This window comes from Cotesia typhae, unplaced genomic scaffold (genome assembly GCF_013202065.1).
Source record: "Cotesia typhae breed Kobodo isofemale line unplaced genomic scaffold, CoteBio_Ctyphae contig_48, whole genome shotgun sequence".
NCBI lineage: Eukaryota > Metazoa > Arthropoda > Insecta > Hymenoptera > Braconidae > Cotesia > Cotesia typhae.
The window spans coordinates 11,237,823-11,262,138 of record NW_027423756.1 but is presented as its reverse complement, the minus strand read 5'-3'; the positions used below and the strand labels follow the sequence as shown (position 1 = coordinate 11,262,138).

The window sequence follows — 24,316 nt, the reverse complement described above, 5'->3', positions numbered from 1 at the left end:
AATTATTTTTTGACCTTTTCTGTGTTTCAGTGAAGAAAAAAAAAAAAAATTCCCGTCAATTCAAAACGTCATAAAAATAGACTGGGATAAAAAAAATGAACAAATTACCAGATAAATAATTACCGATTCCAATCAACCGCGTACAAATCTCCAGTTATATCGTTTATATACACTGGAATTGTTTATAAACAGGACAAGGGATTTGATTCAAAGGAGACTCGATAGTCGTCACTGAAAATACCTCGAGCAAATCCGGAGCCTCATGAACAAGAGACAGGAGAAATATACAACCACACGTAAGAGTGTATCATCATCGATAAGACGAAGATGGGGAATAAGGGAAAGAGTAGGCAGTAAGTTTTTTGCAGTGGATCGCGCCGAAAATCTTTTATTTGGGCCAGACAGGAATTCGGCTAAATGCATTGATTAAACTCCTGACATCGTTCGAGCGGCCGGTGGGCCAGCGCGTCTCCGGCGACGTTTTTTGCCGTCACATGCAGTAGCAACAACAGCAGCAGCAGACTTTCATCTCATCGCATCCTGGGCGAAGCTCAGACCAGACCCGATCAACGACAGCCACCAATGCCAGGATCTGAGTAACAGCAGCAGCAGTAGTCACTCTTCTCGTTCGCTTTTCTCGAGTCGTTTGATCCTCATCGGCCGATCACGGACCACGGATCAACGATTCTCAATGCCGCGGCTGCCGTTGATGTTGTTGGCAATGCCAATGCCGACTACGATCATTCTGAGGGATCCCGCTACGCACTCTTGTAACTATCCTGTTGTTAACAATGAGCAACAACAACCAGCGAGACAAGGAGAGGAGCAGCTCACTATCCACTGCTCAGCTCTCTTTCTGTTTTCTGTTATATATCCCCTCGGGTCTTATAAGCGGTCACATTTAACTGCCGGTACCTGTCGTCATGCCCAGACTAATGGGGAGCACTCGATTCGGATTCGGACGATTGACGTCTAATAAACGACTTTATCAAGCCGACAAGCTAATGAACCTCTGCTCTTATTTTCAGAGAATTTATTCACAAGTTGAGTCTTGAGCTTTTCTCTGGGCTCTCATAAAATAGACAATATATTAGTCTTGTTGTTGTTGTTGTTAATAATAACAAACCAGCCGTTGAATTATCATATCAGTAATAAGTAATAAGCAATAAGCAATGACTAATGACAATAAAAATGAATACCCCATATAATCAGGGATAAATTTATTTTGAAATAAACAACGCAAGGGGATCCTTTAAAAAGTGTATTATGTATTATATGTTGAATACTTACTCGACGAGAAGAAAGGTTTAGTTGGTTTATAACCGAGTACCTTTTATGTTGAACGAAAGCACGAGTTTGGCATGCATCGCTCACTCCTTGAAGCAGCCAACAGCCATCTATGGAATTACCCCGATGATTAATGGGCAGGGTCCGGTGGATGGGGGCACACTCGCGTATTTCTCCCGCTCACCGGACCCCACAACCGCCTCCGCCGAGAGCGACGGCCCACCTTGGGGACCCTGCCTTAGACCCGTCCATACCACCGTACAGCCGACAGTCTTAGTCTGTTAACTTGCCTGCAGATAAAGAGGAAAGAGAAAACAGAGAAGAGAGAAGAGAGAAGAGAGAATTGTTCGGCAGACGCGTAAAAAAGCTCGCGATGGTGAACCCGTATTAACATTGTTGTTGTTGCTGTTGCTGTTGCTGTTGTTGGTGCTGTTGCTCTGTAGTGAACCTCCTCGTTCCTACTCGTATCGTCTACGTCTTGTCCAGGCTGTCTCCACGTCCATCTCGCCTGCAGACAAGTTCCTCTCTGCTCGTCCCCGATCTCCAAGATCTCGAACGCTTTCAGATAGATACACCACAGATTTATTTGCGTCCTGGCGACATTCGCTGAATTTATTGAATTAATCCACAACATTTTTCTGATACTTTGTCTCTTATTTTATTCTTATTTTTCTAGTTCTGACGCTGACGCTGATACAACTGTATATTTACTTACTCACTTACTCGGTTACTTAGTATTTATTATTTCTTATTTACGATGATATATTTATGAAAAAAAATCCCGTCAGCTGCGCAATAGTCTTTGCTATTGTCGGGCTGTAAAAATTTAGCTATCATGGTTAGGAAAGATCTTTATCTTTTATCTCGTAAATTTAATCCGGGAAGACAATCTTCGACGCTATTTCTTTAGATTTCATCGACGACTCGCGCTGGAATATAACGGAATTTTAGCACGAACAGACCGCTAAGACTACACCAATACTATCAACAGAAAAAGAGGATCGCGAAAAAGGGAAAAAAGGATAGAGATAGAGGTATAGAGGGAAGGGAATGAGGTCTCGAATTCAGATCGCATGTCAACAAACAGTAAGACTTCCCAAACTACCCTGACGGGGAATCCTAGACCGTGAATATCAGTGATTCGCCTGGGAAATGTGCAATATCTTCCGTGATTCGGTATTATTACGCGGTGATTGCTGGTTCGATCTAGGCTAGTTCGTCTGGCTTTAGGCCAGGGGCTTCGGGCAGATTTCCACGTTGCTCATACTTATCCTCATCCCTATTATACATCTATCTATACTTTATAAATATACACTTATAATATAATGTGATATATAAAAAAGAATCTGATACTTTTATTCTTGGCATCAGAGCGGCCTTATAACCTCATCAGTACACAGCCGTCAGTCAGGGCCTCATCATGCGATTCGTGATACGATTGACGTACACGCGGCTTTAATACACAATTATTTTCGTGGGAAAAAATATTATTTGCTCACTCATATTCCGGCTAATTACTTATATATTTAGTATCGTTATCTCTAATGGGTTTCCGAAGAAAAATTTAATGTTAAAATAAAAATTGATGGCCAATTTAGCTTCTGAGAACGGATTTGTTGTAAAAAAAAAAAAAAAAAACGAGACGTAGTGTGATTTAAGGCGGAACGCAAAAGTGTTCAGTAACACATCCGACGGAACGGATATATACGTACAATATAATGGGCACGCGAGCAATTAAGCTCGCATGCAGATTTGCACTTGGATTTGAACGGAATAACCTCCGACGTGTACTTATGTTGTTACACATTAAAAACCCAGCGAAAAAAAATAAAACAAAGTCATGGAGGCAAAAGAAAGGTCGAACGAAAAATAGAGAGTATATGTTGCAAGGCGCGATGTTTAACCGCATTGCGGAACGTAGCATCTTTAGACGAGTCATTCGCCAACAACCTTTTCTGAGAATATGTTTTGTTGTAATTCAACTATTGTAGTACAAGATATTATAAAATTTTATTCTATGCAGGGAATTGACGTTTGAACTTAAGGCGGTCTATTGTTCTAAACGCCTGTCGAATGATAAATAAGACACCGATTATTCAAAGGAATAAATCTTATTGACATAACAAGCGATATTGTCACGCGAGACTTATGCATATAAATATTATCTATCAAAAATTTGATAAATTTGACAATTTTTTAAATTTTATAGCAGCAACGCGGACATATGCGACTCGAAATTGAATCATCAGTCACAAAAATTAGGTGTCTCGGGTGACTCGATCGTCACAAGCGGGTTTAAATGAAATTGTCCGTCTAATTCTAGGCCAACGTGCGGTATGGGCTCGGGCTTTAAAATGATGGAAGGTCTCGGCGGGATAAGCGTAGGGCTGCGGTGTCTGACGGCTGAAGACTATCCAGTTTAAATGCGTACTTGCCCATACACACATATACCGACAGAAACTGCTCCTAGTGTGTACATAAAGTGTAAGTAAAGTGTATTAGTATAGAGATAGAGAGACTGTTGAGTAATAGTGTGGAGGTGGGTTTAATAAAGGGCCTCGATGTCCCCGACGGGTGAGCGAGTGACTGTAGCTCGTTCCGCGGTCTTTCAACCCCTAAAATTCACCCCCCCATTCTTTAGAACTCCATTGTCGGTGTTTCTACCCCATCTGAATGCATCGGCCCGACTTTTTACGCCCTCCAAGTCCAAACGAGTTGGAACGAGACTTAAAATAAGTTGAAAAAAAAAATAAATAATAGAATAAAAGTTTATTCTCTTTCACGAATTCGTTTTTTATTTTATTTTTCAACTCGGCACAGCAGTTCTTATTCTTCTGCTACTTTGTACCATTTCAAATGGACTACTGAGTGAATTATAAGAGACCTGTGTTGATTATAGGATTGAGATTAATTTGATTGTCGTAATAATGAAGCGGTAAAAGTGTATAATACACTTTATTAAAAATATTAGTTTTATTTTTTTTTTTTTTTCAACATTTTCGCTTCTGATTTTATTAATTTTTATTTTATTATTATTGAGTATGAGATCATGATTCCTACTTGAGTGTTAGACTGCGTTGGTTATCCACCGGATCGGTGGGTTCGCGCGTTAATTATCCCATTATATATCCTGGCAAATGGCTTCCGCGACTTTGAATGAGCTAATGTCGAGTAGACTATACAACACACATGCATACACGCCTCTGTATGTAGATAAACATATCATATCGTAAGCCTTTTAGCTCGCGGAAAAGAAAGGAGGAAAAATTTGAGCTGAGACCTTGCAGACTGTCAGAATCAACAATAAATTAATTAATTTTATTTTTTTATCTGACAATAAATCATTTTATGCTCAGATAAAAGTTGTTTAAGATTTCTGCAGTCGCCTCTACTCAGCAAGTCATTGGTAATAAAGTAGGTGCCTAAAACCGGGCATTTCAATAAAACCGTCCCATGGGTACAGGACCCTACTGCGTGTGATTAAAACACTCTCCCTACAGCTAATGTCACGCACTCCGCGGGGGGCTGATTGTCAAGAGGGGGTTAGTGCGTGAAAGCTCATACGCAATATCTCTTACCGAACTATGTCCCATTGAATGCCTACTTAAATTAATACATTTAGTGCTTCAATCATCATTTATTGGCCATCAAAATTTATTCATCACTGACAAAATATCTATTTCAATGCAGGAATCTATAATATTAAATAAAATGACATTGAAATGTCTTAAAGTTATGCTATTTTAGTGCAATTCTTGATAAGATATAATTATTAACTGGTGAAGTAAAGCTTTGTCAGTATTTCGACATTTCTAATCGTGTTGTCAAGGTTTGAAAGCCAACTTTCAGCTGACGATCATTTTCCATCCATCCAGGATTGATAACTTATCCTTATCATTTAACAGCAAATTATCTATTAGCATAGTTAGCAGTGACGGTTGTTCATTCGCGAGCCTTGATGTTTTTTTTTACAATTGTGTGGCTACTTTACGTGTGTATGCTTGTACTGATACTGAGATTCTTAGATGTTTTGCTGTGAATAATTTTCATGTCACATGAACGACCCAATGGAGGAAGACAGTTGCATAACGTTTCACATTGACGCCGATTGCATTAGCAGTTTGATTTATCGAGGACAACTAGTATACTAACACTAGCGTATAAATATATATATTACACACATATATGTACAGTTATTGATAGTAAAATATGTTCGATAAGGTACCTCGTGTCGAGTAATAACACTCAACTTGCATTTTAATTATATAACAGATAAGTCTGTGAGATTCATCGCGAGTCAACTTAAACGGTGGGATTTTTTAACTTTAATTTTTTTATCGTCTGTCATTCTCAAGGGGTTTTCATTTTTATTTTTAACTTGTTATACATAATCAATATTATTATTATTATATTATTGAACTGGGTATGAAGTAAACGTGCATGAGTTTAAGTCACTTTGCGAGTATAGTGTGTCAGAGTGATTGTCAAAAAACGATATATACTGTCGGACGACGATTATTATTCATACCTGGCTCGCCACCTTAATTAAATAATGATTTATGTAATTTATTCGGCGACTATGCACTCAAGAGTTACCACCACTCGGGTAGGACATTTGCTACGACTGATCCGTTCGATATCTTCAATGCGGTAATACAGTAAACGATGTTTTTATTTTTTTCCACTTACTAATAAGCATTTCTATTTAATGTTTAACGAGAGGGTAAAAAACATTTTTTTTTCTCAAAGTGATTGTTTATTTATGGTAATGAAAAGTTCTCACATACATTAAAAAAATAAATAATCATTAAAAGAACAATTTATAATTTTTATTTTTTTTTTTCAGAGAATAATTTTTTTTTTATCCTCAAAATTACATAAAATGATTAATTAAATAATTGTAGAGCAAGCAGATCTTGTTACACTAGGTGGAATAAAAATAAAAAATAGTAGACGAAGCAAAGTTGCGTTTCATCGGAATCCCGACCTGGATACGTCCGCCCACCCGTCGCATGTTTGTAAACCGAACTATCACGATTTGAGAACGTCAGTGCGCAACTTTAACGGGACTTTTATCGAATCACGCACAGCTTGTTTCCAAGTACTATCGCCTATTGTATTTCGCGGCGACCTACATGCCGAGCTATTTTTTTTTTCAGGCATCAACGCCCCCGCGCTATTCTTTCTCCTTACTCACTACTCTATAATCCGGCGCCCAACAATAAAAGTATAACAATAAATAAATATGTATACATCAGCACTATTATAACAGACTGCTGGGTGGTTGGCTTGGGTAGCTTTTAAACTCTCTAAATCTTAAACACTATCCGCACTCATCGGCTCATTCACGAATCGCGTGTACCCTCGTAACGTCTTGTTCTTTTTCATTTTTCATTTTTATTATTTATTATTCTACCATCTATTTATTTTTTCCCGTGTTATGTTTATAGTCGTCATTACTGTACATAAACCTGTCCGCAGTTTTTTTTAAAACAATTCCGTTTAAATGAAAAATGTCCTTGCAAAACGCAAAAGGATAACTTATAACTTACAACACAACAATATTCCTTTCACCGGTAAAATTCGCCTCTCTCTACTCGTAATTTCCGTCCAACGACAAAAAATATCCTCCGACTAAATTAATTACCCGAAAGTTAAAATTTATATTTATATTTATAATTTAATAAATTAAGACATAAGACATTCTGTCTTATAAACGCATAATAAACCAATTAAAATAAAGCTAAATAATTCAAATGACCAATAATTGGCTGCGTTACTCCGTCTTGCTGAGACTTGGAACTTGCTACCAATATTTATCTTAAATTAAATATAATTATAAAAAAGGCAATCAAGCGAACGAATTAACGACTTTTAGTGTTATATTATATCGTTATACTATACTCGTTAAAAAAAAAGCATCGCCATTACGTGGGCGGCAATGACACGTAATAATAACGGAGGCAACGCATCGCGTGCGACAACGAATCGTAGGGAATCGTGGGCCGTCTCCTTGACAAGCGGGTGTTTAATTGGCGTTGAAATCAACGGTGTGACGGGAACACACCATATACACTTTCTGTGTACCAGCATGGCCCGAATACCTCGCTCTTTATTATATACCTACCTACTGCTTACTCTATGGTATCCATCAGAACTACGAGGGGATTCGCCATCACTATTTACCACAGAGAACAACCTCATAATTACAACGGGCACGCAACTCTAACTTATTTACTCCTACAAATACATCCACATCTATATCTATAACTATATTTATTCGAGTGCGTGCACGTAGTACCTGATTTGCAGTCAAAATTAAAATGCTGGCCACTTAGCTGGATATATTTATTATTTTGTGTTGATTGGCAAGGCTGAGGACGGTAAAAAATTATCATTAATCAATTAAAGACACAACAAGATATTTTTTGTAGCATTAATTTGAAAGATCAATGATCGTGATATGTATTGCGGTTTTTAATCATCTGATATGTATTCAATAGCCAAGAAGGTCTAATGGTAGGTTCGGTGATATGTGATACTTTATAATGTACAGCTTATGAAAGGAGTACGAATTAAACGATGCGGGTATAATTATTGTATTTAATAACTTGTCGACTGTTATATGTGTGATGATAAACTCTTATTGCCAAGTAGTGTGATAAGTGCGTGTATTTTGCCACGCGAGGTGACAATAACTTTATTGAAAAGCGAGCATAACGCGAATCATACGGGCTTATTTGTACTAATTTGTATCACATTTTCAACACTTATCAATGATAAACATCTAATCGTTTATTATTTTAAATTGATATCAACATTTTTATGGTGTATCATATGGGTAAAAAATATAACTAATGACATAATAAATTCAAGCGTTAATTGATTTTATAATTATTTTTAAAATGTTTATGAATTTGAATTAAAAATAAACAGGTGAGTTTATTTTTGTGGATCTTACTCGAGTTAGAGAAGAATCCGTTAGCGTACGAGTAAGTCTGAGTCTAAGGAGCGTATAGTGCATTAATATATAGATATATTCTTCAGTAAGAAGAGGAAGAGGAATCCAGTTGTATCTACATACACCCAATTATTCACGAAAACGGATTACCATAAATCTTATTGGCAGCCACGAATACCCGGGGGTATTCATGCAGAGCTTGGAGTATCTCGCGGAAGTTAAAGAAGAGGAGCCCAAACAAAGAAAAATACAATCGTCGGAGTCTCTCCAATGGAGGGTATAAATGCTTAAGAATAACCTGAATAGAAGAAGAGGCCGTGGAGGAGGAATAGGACTTACCACGAAAAAAAAAAAAAAAAAAAAAAACAATCTCTGCGAACAGAACTCGGGAGCAGCTAAAAAAGACTCTACTCCGATAGAACAAGATCCGGAATATAATCTCGAGGGATACAACATTACGTCGATCGTCGTGATGAAAGTACTTCTTCAGCGAAGTTATAAAGAGAAGATACTTAACTCTCAGCCCAGTAATCGCGTGGACCAGTAGCTCTTTAATATCTCGTGGGAACGACATCTCGTTTGATGAAACTTACTTATCCTCATCAGCTCGCCGGTTTTGCTTGTATCAACTTATACTTGCTGAAACGAGTAAAGTGCTGAGCCCAAGTCCCATCGCGATGTTTGTTGATACAGGTTACCTACTGTCTTTAGTCTTCATGCGGGTGATAATCATGTCTGTCAGCCCTTTTAACTTTTAATCACTCGTAACTAACAGGATCGCGGTTTTAAATCAACATCACGTTAGCGATAATCATAATTTAAGATTTTTCAGGATTAGTACTCGTTTACGGGAGATTTATTGGCAACACCCTTATGCACTGTGTTTATTTCCCGCATGTAATGCATAAAACACGGTGAAAAGACGCTGGCTCGGCACCTTTCGTCGAATTATTTTTTAACACCATGCACATATGGGATATAAACTCATGTAGACACCTTGTAATGTGGAGTGCTAGCACATGCATACACCCGATATGCGTATAATAATGTCCAGGAGATTTATATCCACTCCAAAATGAGTCCACCGGTTGGTGCATATACACGCGTTCCAGCATCCTCGGTGCTATATATTCTACCGAGGATACTCCACTAACAGTAGTCGCGTACAAGAGTGTTATACACATAACAGAGAAAATAAAAGTTGCCGAGACATACCCGATTTGGCTGGCTGGCGTGCAAACCTTTGCTTTGGAATCCAAAGAGATTCTCTTTGAAAATTAATGTCCAACGCCTTCGTCCTTACAGTAATACTCTTACTCTGGGTTTTTGTTTAACATACACAAGTATTATACTATCTGTGCATATAGTATGTATTTATATTTATGTTCTTTTACTTTTTGTCTCTATCTTTGTCTTTACTCTCGAGGTACAACAAGATGAAGTAGTTATTGCACGAACAATAACCACTTCCTTGTTCGGAGCATGCTTCTGGAATTACAGCAACAGTCTTAGGATAAATATCCTATAATAGTGGATTCAATTTTTTAATCTATTAAATTAAATTTATGGTAAATTGAATGGGAAGAAGGTGTATTAAATGCCACAGGAAAATGTAATACTATTATTATAAATTATTGAAATCGAAGTATTTAATTGTTTGTAAAATTTTCTCATAGCTACTTTTTTCCTTGTAAGTCTTCAGTTAATTTATTTATTAATTATTATTCCAAGTGATGATTACTTATTAGTATTCAGAGTGCGGTGCTCGAGAAATACAATTGGCTGAAATGAGGGAAATGAAGAAGCAAGTCATCGAGTAAACGTTGTTTTAATATATTTTATAATAGTATATGTAATAGTATTATATTATTAATTGTAAGAGTTGAGAATATATATATATATATAAGGTGAATAATACCAAGGATAAAAAAAGTAAGAGTCACGATTAACTGTTGCAGTTGGACTGCTAATACCCGGGGTTCGGGTGAAGTTAATTAGCGTTGAAGTAACTACTGTACTGGGAATTTTTAAAACAACGCTAATTTCTCGGTGTACTACCAGTAATATAGATGATTGTATTTTTTTTTAACACTCGCTAATGGTAGAAAAAGAACGGCTATCCCGCTTACACTGTGATAGCTCAACTACTAAACAACCGTGAGCTCTAAAGTAGGTTTTAGGGAGTTGAGCTTATTAATTACCTCAACTTATCCGGAGTCGGGATTGGAGCTAAGTTCAAGGCGATTGTACCGTCTCATCCCTTCACTAAGAACGGGGTAAAGCACACTACTACACTTAGAGTGTATATTAGAGTAGAGAGTGAGAGAGAGAGAGAGAGAGAGAGAGAGAGAGAGAGAGAGAGAGAGGAGAAATATAAACAAACGAAGATGGTTGGGATTGAGAGTGGGGAATATTTAAAAAGTAATATCAATTACATTTGCATATTCACCACCCATCCGTGGCTCTCGGTCACGAGCGGCGACCGGTACCCGTCTCTCCGATACAGAGCGGCTCTTTTCTGCCTTCTATGTTCTATGGGGGTTAGTTGTATATAATAAAGAGGAAGAGAGTTTTGTGTTGCCCCAAACTAACACCCTGCCGTTGCTCATTGTGCTGGGGATGAAATTGCCGAATTTCAAAGCCAATTCCGCAATCTCTTTTGATCCTCGACATCACTCGATCTATTTATCATTTCGGTATATTTAATTCTATTTTATTTTATTTTTTCACCATCGAATTATTTTTTTATCGTCGAAAAATTTTGTCTCGCGTATCGCTTTTTTATACATTTAGTGCTGTGATTGAGTTTAATATTTAAATGATTAAATCTCGATAAATAAATGTAAATAAATGAATAAGTAAGCAGTAATGGAGCGAGAATAAATATTTAAAAATAAACTAAGAGTTGAATAAATTTGCTGGTCACTCTGATACCGTTTTACGTAACCTCGACGATATATATTAGTACAGAACACTTTAATAAAAAAAAAACTAAGAATAAGTATAGAGAAATAAAACGCACGTAAGTCCGGACATCGAGGCGCCGCATTGCGATAATACGATAACACCCCCTTCTACTCTTCCGTGAGTACCGCGTCTTTCCGTAAAACCTCCAGAGGGAATCTTCTATTGTGCCCGTTTCGATTGTTACTCTGGAGGCGTTAACATAACAATACACCAAGTAGAATACCCAGTGAGTCGCGGTGTATAACGTTTTGGTTCCTCCACACTATCAACGCCGAATATACGTATGTAGAATATAACCAGAGCAGAGCGCTGTACTCCATAGCCAGGTCTAATTCTCTCTTGACTCTTCACGCCATTGTCGTCTCTGACGATACAACGACAATCGGTCTTATGACACTGTGAACTCTCACGATCCCCTTGATGACGCAGATGCGACCCATTCCAATATACAACACACGATTTGAATTTTCCCGAGCAGAGCTGCTTTTGCGTAAGACTTCTCAGGCAAGAGTGCGTCGGTAATCCGCTTTCAGACGACACTCTGTTGTAACGTGCCGTCTGTTTAAAAATAAATGCCGTAGATCTACTTTTGTTCCATACGCTTATACATAAATTTTGTGTCTTTTTTTATTTTATTTGAATTTGTTGCATTTAATTATTGCAAGCAATTTTAATAGCTGAAATTACATTAAATTGTTCTGAAAAAAATAATACATTAAGTATTAAGTATACACGTATTATCGTGTTATTATTAAGTTTATGGAACGCAAAATAAAGTGTGTAGTACAAGCATCGGTATTTCTTGGTAACAATCAACAAGACCGTTATACTCCCTCGTATAAATTATGTTTCCCTTGTGTAAGTTGCATAACTATCGCGAGACTTGCGTACCACTATATCATATATTATAACATGTATCCACATATATATAGATATATATAATGCGCTATCATAAACATTCAAAAGCACTCTCCACATCATACTCAGTATTGTAATATTACACCCCAAGACGTAAAATAAATTTATTAGGAATATTTTTGAGTACACGTAATACGGTAGTAGCTAAGGCTTATCATTTGTCGGGCACTTATATTTTACTTGTAATGCAAGTATGTTATATTAAGGTAACCAATCTCAAACTGCAAAAAATAAATGCTCGGTATTAAATAATTACATAAAATAAATTCTTAAAAATTCACGATCCATAACAAAATAAATAAATCATTCTTTTATGTTACTCGGTAGAAACACCGCGTTCTGTTGTTAATCAGTGTCACCGTAATATTCTGGTAGAATAAATAAAATTAACAAATGTATACAGTATATTATTGTATATTATTGTATATAAAATAAAAAAAAAATATAAATGTAAAGAGAGACCGGGAAATGGCGTTGTGCTACTACTATTTCTACGACAGCAATGTTATATTAGTAGAATGAGAATAAAGTCTGAGCATTAAGCGTGGCTAATTGCTTGAATCATTAAGAAAAAAACACGAATGGTCTAAGCACTGAAGCCGCCGACGACGACGTTCGCTGTTATGTGTGTATGAGCATCAGACCCCAGTGGGAAGCGGCATGTGATAGCGATCAACGCTCTGTGTCCTCATCCTCATCCACTGTCTCAGCTAGCATTCACTAGTATATACTCTCTACTCTGTTTACTAGGAATGAAAATAATCACCTCGATTTTTAAGTACTGTATGTTTGTATTGTTATTTTTTATATTATATCATATGCATAATAACAATATCTGGGACTCGAACCTGTTACAATTGTCATCAACTGAACAGAAGAAATTTTCTTCTCAATTGATGGTCGTTCGCGTTCATTTTCTGGGAATTTTTTATGTATTTTTATGTTTCTTTGTATTCGTGTTTAATATTCTCATCTAATTGCACACTTTACTTCAGTTTCCGTTCTTTTAATATCAGATGATACACTAATAAAAGAAATTAAATGGATTATAGAGATAAAATCTTAGAACAAGAAAATCACAGAAGAGTTTGATCATTTTTCTTGGCTTAAATAAATTTTACTTGATCCAAAAATTTTCCTCTTAAGATGATCAAACTCTTTAATGTAATCTTCTTAATTCAAGATATTTTTTTTTTTGAATCAAATTATTTTTTAATCTTGTTTGAATAATTATGCACCAAATAAAAAAAATTAATTCGATTCAAGGTAAAAATTCTTGAACCAAAAAAAAATTATTTTGCAAAGTTTGATCATTTTTAATCAACCTAAAAAATTCTTTAGCTAAGAAATTGTTATTGCTTTAAGTTAATTGTTCTAAATTCAATATGAAAAAATTTTTTTAAATAATTTTCTTGGTTCAAGAATTTTCTTTCGATTCAAATTAATTTTTTTATCATTGTATCGACATCAACCAGCTGTAAATGTGTTTGTTTATCATTAATAATCCAAGTAACGAACTTTGACCGTAAGTTGAGCTACCGACGGACTGCCAAGCTGTTTTATTATGTGAAACTTTTAAAATAACCGTCCGGCTGTGGGTGTACGGGCTAACATTACACCCAGTATATAAGTACGAGTAGAGGTTCTGCCGTCGGAGTCGGATCAAATAAATTAGCTCTTGAGGTACCTAACTTAATGTATAATATAATACACACACATCGCGGCTGTTTTGTAATAAACATTTAGTTTAGGAGAAAAATAAAACACCCGGTGTAGATGATGATGGTGTTGTTGTCGGGCCTACTATACGCAGCCTGGAGGTTCAGGTGGCTCTGGGCTAACTACTGTGCCGTAGTAAACTCCATCCATCAGCTCAGTACGCTACCAACCAAGGGTGCATACATTATATTTTCGTTCGGCTCTTTAACCCCCTGAAAGCTAAAGTATCCAAGCACCATGAAGAGACAGGTGCCACAGTACACAAGTCGCTGATGTATCCCACACCCCCGAGCCCTTTTATTCTCTCATGTGAGGCCCCAAATTTTTCATACTGACGTTTATTAACCACTAAAATTACCTTACTTTATTTTTATTATCCCTGTGTCGCTGATTAAATTTTCTTATCCAAATAATCGCAATAAGAATTGGTAATTTAATTGTACCGAGCAATTTAAAAAAATAATTTTAAATATTTCCCAAGATAACAATGAACAAATTATTTTATTTTCAAAACCAAATGATGATTAGGCCGTATGTAAACAGTGTATTTATTCAAAATTGCCGGAATAAATTTATATAAAAACACAAAGTGTAGGCAATGTACGTACGTAGTATCTTATATGTGAATAGCGCTATAGACAGTGACTGTTGGTTTATTTAGATTAGTATTTTGTAAAAAGCTTGTCGTGGTACGTGATGGTACGCACATTCTTGGAAATACCCCGGGTGGTTCAGCCTCTCATTCGATTTATTTAGCTTTTATTTTTTACTCCCAAGCATCAACGATCGTTTCTTCTCTGGTGTCTGTCTCATCGAGAAACATTCGAGCTATCATTGAACGACCGAGTCCACATCTGAGACAAGGCGATAAATCTACCTATTGGACACACACGCGTGCCGCGAATGTTCACGCTTCTACACTTGCATCACCACCGTCATCCTCCTAAGCCTTATCATGATCATGATGCCCATCATCCTCGTCATCATTCCAAGATTCCGATGGTTAGAGTTTCTCTGAGATTCGGCGAAAGGGCGCAGAAAATAGAGAGAAAAAAAAGAGTAAATAATTCCTAACCGTGGACCTGACGTGAGGGAACGTCTACGAGAAAAAAAGTGTGAGACGGAGACAGAGCTTGTAAATCAGAGCCCGTCACTGTTAGTTATACTTCAAACGGTCCTCGCAGAATCATCACCATGCCCAGGATCTACAGAAGATGTCCTCCCCTCAGCTTGGTGATTCTTTCTCGGCGGCTTGGAGATCGCGTAGGCGTATACCAAGACCCGCGACGAGCCGAGTGTGCCTACCTACCGAGTACCTCGGTGACACGAGGACGAGTTGTGTGAGAAGGGGATCCTAATATGGCGGCCATCTTCGTCGGTATTCTGATCGTCGCGAGCGCAACAGAGGCGAGCGCGGCCGACTCTTAAAGGCAATTTTCAATGCCAGTCATCTCACGGAATGCCTACATAACATATACCATCCAGCAGACTCTAACTCGGCTCGTTTACTTTGTATTCAATCCCGGGTACGAATGGTCGAAAGTCGCCAGGCGATTCACCTTGGCAGTATTTTCGAGGAGAATGAATTCCGTTTTTAAATAAATATACGTTTTATGATAATGTATAAGGTTGTTGTCAATTTTTAATTGCCGCCGAATTATATCAAGGTTAAAATTGTAAGTAACTTTTTTAATCGCGAAATTGATTGCCCTGAATATTCTGAACCACGGTAACACACATCAGTACCTGGAATTAAAAATGGAACTGTACGTTCCATTCTTTGTCCGACAGACACTCGCCTCCATTATGCCAGTACCACGTGGTCAATGACATAGTATGGGTTAAAACAGTACTGTACAGTGAACACCCTTTCTCCGAGGTCGGTCACCGTGAAAAGTTCGCTCGTCACGCAGTGGTGAACTCGCGCGACACAAAATGGCTTCCACTTGCTTCATAAATTTTTACTCAAAAAAATAAAATGGTGAAATGATAATCACTGGAGTTGCGTTAATTAATTGAAAAACAAAAAAGTTTTTAAAAGGTCACATTTATCGTAAAACTGACAGTTACTCCCACTTCACCTGGGTCACGTGATTTCCACGTGGCTGAAGCGCCACCTGTAATGTCAAAGCGAAGTTTACAGTATTAAAAATAAATATGTCTGACAAAGAACAATTGAAACACACAAAACTTAAAAACTCACGAAAGCTTACAGAGAGTTACGGGAAAGTTTGTGTTAACCGCAGCACAGTCTCGGCGCGAATGCACCTCGCGAAATGGCATCAAAATTTAAAATGGTAAGTCACCAGTACGAGGGTCTGGTCCGAGTACACGCGACGCCAAACGATAATATAAGTACAGAGTAGGAATATTAATAAATCAGTGTTGTTAAAGTAAGACAGTAGTTATTTTTAGCACCTGCGGGTCGTATTTAACCCATAAGAACGATATCTTGGGAGCGAGGGTTAAAACTGAAGAGGAAAGGAGTAAGACACGTCGTGAACTACTTGGTTTAGTAACGGCAACGACGACGTAGACTTTGGATGATGACGAGGCCACGAGAACGACGAGAGACAGGGCAGTTCCTGCCAGACAGGGAGAGGAATACGAACTAAGGGGGTTCTATATTCATCCGAGTAACGGAGCAGAGTTGAGCCGTGGCATGCTATAGAACTTGAGCGAAAGAGAAAGAGAACTGTTAGCGTAAGGAATATACCGGCAACCCCGGGTAGGGGTAGCCGACGTCCGTCCCGGAGTCTTTCCTCATCTGCAAGTCGTATAACCGAGCTAATTATCAAGTTAATATGGCCATTCTGTATGGAGAGCCCGCCGGGAGTTGGAACGGGCGCGAGAGTGATTCAACACAGAGAAGGGGATCAAGAGAGGTTGTTTAATGTTCAAGACGAAGACGAGAATGAAGAACCAAAAGCAAAACCAGAAGCAGACGTAGAAGAAGACGAACAAGAATTATAATAATAAGAAGAAGAAGTAGGATAAGACAGCGTGGGGTCTAAACCGGGCTCGCTTTCTTTCTATACGTATATATACATTTTACCAGCATTACGGTAGGGATAACGGCGCCCCGCGAACCGAGCAAGCGAGACAGCTGAAGTACATTGATATTATAAGTTGCTTCAATCGCTGTATTCATTTGTAAACTAACCAGGCTAAATGTATTCACCACCGCACGCCGGCGTACCGATATAGGCGGAGCCACCGCTGATGTTTTCTGGCCCACCACGGCGGCCTTATTTCCTTCCTTCCTTCCTTTCTTCCTTCTTCCTGATATTATAATATATGCTTTCTTTTAGCCTCCTTCCTCATTCCGTACTCATTTAATCGTTCCTCTGTATTGAGTCTTCTTTATCGACATTCGTCGTCCCGTTAACCTCCTTACATTTTCATTAAATCCCAACAATATCAACTGCTTTATTAAGCCTAACATTTATTATAAGAAATCAAATGCAAGTTTTTAAAATTTTGAATAATTCGTTGCAAATTTAATCCGAACAAAATTCATACACCTCTTTTTTTTAAGATTCCAACATTCGGGTTAGAATATATAGAAATAAATTTTTCTACTCGTTGGCTTAAGATTTTATTTACTTTGAGCGAAAATGTAGGCGCAGGGGGATGGTGAAAAAACTCGGCATTACATTTTATGTATTCAGATTTTTCATTTTCACTACCAGTGGAAAAACGAAAGCTTTATTATTATTCCGTGGTAACTTTGCACCTACCTCCCACGCTCTGTTTGGTAGTCGTAGTTGTCGTGGTTGCTTTCTACCTTCAACCTTCTTCTCTGAGCTTTCTTATAAACCACGGCTGAGTTTTTCTATTTCTTTTCCACTTTCCAGACGCAATGACTACTTCTTCGCGTCGAATAGGCATCTGCATGCCTCGCACCAACCCCACTGGAGAAGAGACCGCCGTCGTCCCAGAAATATGAATGCATAAATGCATAAATGCTCTTACCCACTTCTCCCTTTGCCCAACTTAAATATACTTTCTCAGAATACCGTCTTTTGCTCTCTGGTAACTCCGGAGATGTATCCTGATTTATTTTTTAAACCACTCATAACATTTACATATTCTTTAATTTACCTTTAGTTTATTTAATTACGCTTACAATTACGGGTACTGTTGTATTATTTAATTAAATATAAATAACAATAATAATAATAATAAATTTTTATGTAGACTAATAAGTACTGAGATTAGTTGACAGTTTTAGTTAAACATCTTGGAGAAATATTTAATACATTTAAAAGACACGAAAGAGGATAAGCGAGACTGTTTATATAGAGTGTGGGCGGCTTATTTCGCAAACGTAAATACACCAGTACAAAGTTATCTACTATGACTGGAGTGTTGCCGAGCAGGAGTTAGTCGAAGTCACCAGTGTATATAGTAAGCAAAAGAGCCATCGCGGCAGTAACCGCCGTAGAGACCGACCACAGGGTCGAGATTAAAATTAAAATTAGCATAATGCGTGCATGGAGCCGTGGTTGCTGCTAGATCCGCCAAACACCGCAGTCAGTCTTCTCTTCCTCTTAAAATCTTTATACATTTATATTTATCAAAAATATTAATAAAAAAATTAAATCAAATTAAAAAAAAAAATTACCAGCTGGTCTTCAACCTGAGGTCGACGATACCTGTACTCGGGTCCCTCAAATATAAAACTAATAATACCTTACATGAAAATTTAATTTATTTCTCGTATTTTTATCCCCTCATAGCATGAGTGTGAAAAAAAAATGTAGATCGGGAAATTTTTTTAAGACAGAAGATAGTAAAGTGTAATATAAAAATATTATATATACCTTTTTAGTTTAAATTTTAATCAACGCGATGATCGCCCACTTATGACGGCTGACACATCTCAGTTTATTCTCGAGCTCAAACACTAGCTGGATGGATGCTGTCAGATCGTTTTGTCTGTGGTAGAAATGGAGCACACGAGATGGGAGGGAACGATGCAAATAACACGTTTAATAAAGTATCACGCCCGAGCCATTTGAATATTGTAGCATATTCACTTTTCTCATCAGAGATGGAGCAGATGGAGGCTAACCACCCAGAGATATGGATAAGAACGGATGGAAAGAAAGTGTATAATAGTTCTGGCTTTTATTTGGAGCAGAGAATAAGGCAAGAAGTAGAAACATAGGAAAAGGACGAAGATAAAGAAGATGAAGAAGAAATAAAAGTAAAACGAGATTGGACGAGCTGTGCACAGAAAGACACAAGATCTACTAGATATAAGATATAAGGGTTGCCGGTGGTAGCGAATCGTACACCTTACCGAAACTCATGCATGATTCAGCCGCAGTATCTCATTTCATCTGCTCTTCCACTGTTAAGCTATATCCATCTTTTCTAATGGTAATGCTATTCCACTGCACATATCTCTTTATATTACGTAGCCGGCTGGTGTTCCATAGCTCACTTCGGTGTGTCTCCGACTAACCGACCGAGACACCCGACATCTTCCGCTAACTCTGCCAGATATCCGAGAAATTTTGAGCACCCTTCGCTGCACTAAACTAAGCGAAACTCATTTACTTGGTTTCATTCGAATCCAGTTGAGAGTTTGTGCCAGTTAAGCCTTCGAATATCTAGACCAGAGAGAAGGTATAAAAATGAAAAAAAAACTAAAGATGTAATAAAATAAATAAAAGACATAAAGAAAGAAATTGTTAGTTCTCGCTGTTTTAAATTACCATTTATTACCAGAACCAGAAGACATAAACCCGAGCTGAGAAGTTTAAGAGAGCCTACAGTCAGCCATTTTGGTTTACTGGCCAACGGAAAATTCTAAGCATCTTATATTAGACTCGGCAAGAATAAAAAACATTATTCAGTTTTTCTCGTTACCCATCTACACTTTTTCCTCATAATCATCATCGGTATCATTATTTTACTCCTCACGAGGGTTGATAAACCCAACTGTATAAGGATGATAAAGCTCTCTTGTTGTATTTCTTCAGTAATGATCATTACCTCCGGTATTGTGACAAGCGACTCTTTTTCTACTCGATCTGTGTGAAAGATGCTGGTGCAGGAAATGACCATAGATAACGCTGTCATCACAACTTTTATGTTATGACGAATGGATGATATTTTATTGGGAAACAGATAGTAGAAGACTAAGTTGAGATGAAACTTCCCTTTGTCAAGATCTTCCTTCAGATTTTATTTCGAGCATAATTCTTCTTTACAATATTTATTTCTATTTCTTATAGATTCAATGACTAGTTATTTTTATTTTCTAGAGAATATCTATTATAGGTACTCACTATAATACTCTGTTGAAAGTATTACGTAAACTCTAACAGTAAAACAGTAATACGTTATTCTTAAAGCGTTTCACAGTAATAAATAGAAAGGGTCGATCTCGATGCATTATTTTTCTCAACAACTCCAATTCGGTTAAATATTCGTGTATATTTTGGTATGATGTAAAGCCGATCGAAGTAAAATAACCAATCGTAAAGTTCAGACATAACGACTAATATACATACATCGATATCTATAGATATTTTTTTACGGTAGGTAATATTATTTTCCGCAAAAGCTCTTTCCCCCGTGCTTGGAACTCAGTGGCACGAAGTAAAGGCTGAAGCTGATACTTGTGGCCAGTCTTTCATCTATTGGCTCTCTATCTCGTGTGCGGTGTATAAAGAAGACCAAAAAGAACCATGAGAGAGTAAAAGAGCCGAGGCGGTACGCGGTATGGGGATGGTAGCTCGTCTATGTGGAAATGTGATCACTTAGAACCGGCTTCGGTGTATAATTTGGTGCTATCGATGGCAGCCGATAAGAGTGGTATAGTCCGGCATATACAAGCCCTGATCGTACCGGTCGTATATTTTTTATTATTGCCCGTTGATGCTGTTCGCTCCCAGGGGGTTGCAAAAATAAGTATCCAAAAAGAAAAATAAAAAATGAAAGAGAGTTAAGGGTATTTCGATGGCTGACCATTCGGCTCGCATCTTTTTCCTCAGAAAGTAACCACCCTCCTTGCTCACTCGCTGGAAAACCTGCCGAGACTCGCGATCTCTACCACTATGAGTATCAATATCAGTATGGATGTGTGTGGGTGTGTGAGTGTTTATTTTTCAGATGCCACCAGAGTACGGGAAGGAGCGCATCTAGTTGAGCCAGGGGTCGTTTTATTGAGTGTGGACGGCAGAAACGATCCTCATGTTTTTACATCGAGGCAATTTTTCTATCTCGCCCCGCTGGCTCCGTATCTTCACGTGGAACGTTTCTTCTTTCTTGTATATAAATATATAACATATAACTATCAGCTCTCTGCACTTTACTCTCGGTCAATTCTATTTTATTTTGTATTTCAGCTGGTCTCGCTTCTCACGCTTACCGTGTAGCCTAATAGTCGTGGTCATCTTCTTGCTTGACTGGACCCCACTAACATTCGTTACAGTATTTTATGCTTTCCAACTGATACAACTTTAACTGAAAGAATTCATTATACTATATATTATCTTCGCTATCTAGAGGTTCTCAAGTGTATTACCTCTACTTTTATTACATAAACCTCGAGAAAAATACATTCCAAGATGTGATATAAGTAGTCACAGTCCATCTTGTATTGGACATACTCGTGAGGTTACCTTTTTATTACTTACACGGTATATAGCCAGTGTACTTCACCTAAAGTTATCATCTCATATCAAAGCGAAAAAATATATACATCAATGATGTCGTGGGATAAAATTTTATTTGACATAACATATAATCATAATCAATTAATTTTTTAAATACTTTATCCATAGAAATAAATTTTTAAAAATTTAATTAAAAATATTGAGATGTCTTTTTGTATTTTTTACAAAATCAAAAAGAACAATTTTAAATTCTCGGTACATCATTAAGAGCAACTTAAAATCAATTCAAAATAAAAACCAACACAAGTTAGTTTAAAAGTTAGTAATTTGGTTTATAGATAAATAAAAAAAAGTAACGAGGCAAGCAGTTAGCAGTTAGTCACAGCCAACCACAAGTTAGTGTCCCTCAAAGAGCGTAGATCAGGTCACCCCACACACACTGTATAACATTACAAGGGATGCCGTCGTGTCTTTCTCTTTCTCCCAGCCACCACATCCTGATTATTATACGTTGACCTAAGAAAATCAGGCTGCGCACCAGAAGCTTCCTTATACATCCCAGTGCCTTTCTCTAACCGCAGAGGTTCATCCTTCACCGAGAAGACAAACCATCGAGACCGTATCATCTAGCTCGGCTCCCGTTCCTCATTCTCAGACCCTCCATCCTCCATCCTCCATCCTCGATTCAAGTAAAGAGAGAATGTGGCGAACTACCGAACCAGGTGGCTACCTAACCAAACTACCCTTCTGCCGCAGACGTTCGCTCACCCCCGGAGCTTCGAGACCACATTCGGGCCGTACCAGGCTACATAGTGTGTATAGTAGAGTAGGTAACTCATCACTTATGGATACTGATGACTCGCGGAATGAACTTAGACTCAGTGTTCTCCTCCTCCCATTCGCTTACAACATCGCTCAGACTTGCCATCCCCCAGCCCTAACTCCAGCCCATTTTCATTTAATTCTCTGTCTTGACTCGGCTTGCCTGAGTTTATCATCGCATCCATGAAGTTGATTAGTTAGTTGAGAGGTTAAGACATTTCTTGAGTAAAGGTAAAGCGTAAAGAGTAAGGAAACTGAGCAGAGGTAAAGGTACCAAGCAAGGTACTCTTTCATCAAATGTTCAATAACATTTTCCTTTTTCAAGAGCGTAGGAAAAACCACGCTTGATGTATCTCACGGTACTTTACGCTCGACGGGTATAGTGGAACGCAAGTATCGTGTATATGTGTGTGTGTGGATGTTACGCGAGAAAAACCCAGCCAAGAGGGGTAACTCTCGATCAGATAAGACGGGAAGTTAATAAGAAAATGGGGAGCGTGACGACTTTTGTGGGGAAAGAGCTCTACTACTATTTTTTCTTTATTTTTTCTTCCTTTTTTATTCTTCTTACGTCAACATAAAGTACTCTCTTTAAATTCTCTACTATGAAGTCTTATTATTCAATTCCAGAAGTTGGAAAAATTTAAATAATAAAGAATAATACTGTATTGTATGTACTGCTGTAATGTGGAAAAAAAAAAAACCACACCAGCATATACTATTTACCTGGCTAAAAATAATTGTTTGTTTTTTTAATGGCGCATTAAAAAATCCTTGCTCAGTTCTACTTAATTGGCTGAAAAAACTGAGTTTTTTTTTCTCGACAAGGGAAAATTTAATTGAAAGAAAAAAAAAAACACTGTATTAATTTTCCATTAACATAAGCGTTCGTGAATTTCATCTGGTCGCCTCCTTATAAACTTTTTACACCACTTACTTTAGTTATTCTATTTTTTGAGTTCTTTTATCCACATTCGTTTCTATTATCACCCGCCGAAGGTGGTCTGGTTAGATTTATTTTCACTCCGTGGATGTTTTTTCTATAGCCGAGCCAGAACCAGGAGAGTGAGGCGGCTGGTCGCTGTCATCAAGGACCAAGACGACAATGGTGGTCGCAACTGTGTAAGAAGAGACGGACGTCTAGTCCAAAAGAAGAACTTTTGCGCCACGCGTCTTGCTCCCAACTTCGTGCTCGCCAAAAACCATCCACATCCCTGCTCAGTTATGGGTAAGTAAAATTATACCTATATTTCTACTGCGTCCGTATAAGCAAACTGAATACCCGCTCGCTGTTGTATAATAAACCTATAAACACCCTCAGTGACTACGACTACAACTACAACTCGGGGTCCAACCCCCACGTGGGACGTAGGTAATATATAAAATGCCGTATACATGCTTTACTTTTTTTTTTACTTGCATTGTATCCTCCTCGAAATGATACTTCGATACAAACATATATACTTCGATACATATACAAGCTCCCGCGACGGCTTTTTGCGGGCTTTCGCCTGGATTTTACGGCTCAACTTTTTTTTTTACGTGTTATCCTCTTTGTCTCGTCTTCAGACCGTTTGCCATCATAAACTTAAATCTGCTGTATTGTTACTTGTACATAACACAACTAAAACTACAATAATACCCACAAAATCCAAAACTTTTTGGGCTTTTATTGTATTATCGGGGAAAATAAAACTAAAGTACACGATATTAAATATTAAGTACTGAAATATTTAGATTTTTTATCTTTCTTTTTAAAACAAAAGTTTACACTTACTTAACTTTTTAAATTCAATGTTTATATTCTCAATAAGCCCGACGTAACCACGGTAATTAAACACTATATTATAGATAATAACTGTAATTATATATGAGTCCAGATTGATGATGAATTAATTATGCCGGTGAACATTGAAAGAAAAAAAAACGGGAAGAGACTGAAAATAAAATATGATTGATTAAATAAGTAGTAACCTTGCGTTAACATTAAACGCATTGTTTTCGTAGC

The 24,316-nt window shown here is 37.6% G+C and overlaps 1 protein-coding gene across 2 annotated transcripts in view; it reads left to right on the top strand.

The window, feature by feature from the left end:
- The window catches only part of LOC141529740 (uncharacterized), a 178,111-nt gene that overhangs the window by 29,820 nt on the left and 123,975 nt on the right, over positions 1-24,316 (top strand). Inside the window, exons 1-2 of one of the 2 annotated variants that reach the window (XM_074246423.1) lie at positions 5,612-5,937; positions 23,355-23,536. In XM_074246423.1, the coding sequence (XP_074102524.1) occupies positions 5,840-5,937; positions 23,355-23,536 (280 nt within the window). In that variant the 5' untranslated portion in view covers positions 5,612-5,839. Of the gene's footprint in view, positions 1-5,611; positions 5,938-23,354; positions 23,537-24,316 lie in introns of those variants that run through there. The other variant, XR_012479652.1, reaches the window with a different exon arrangement.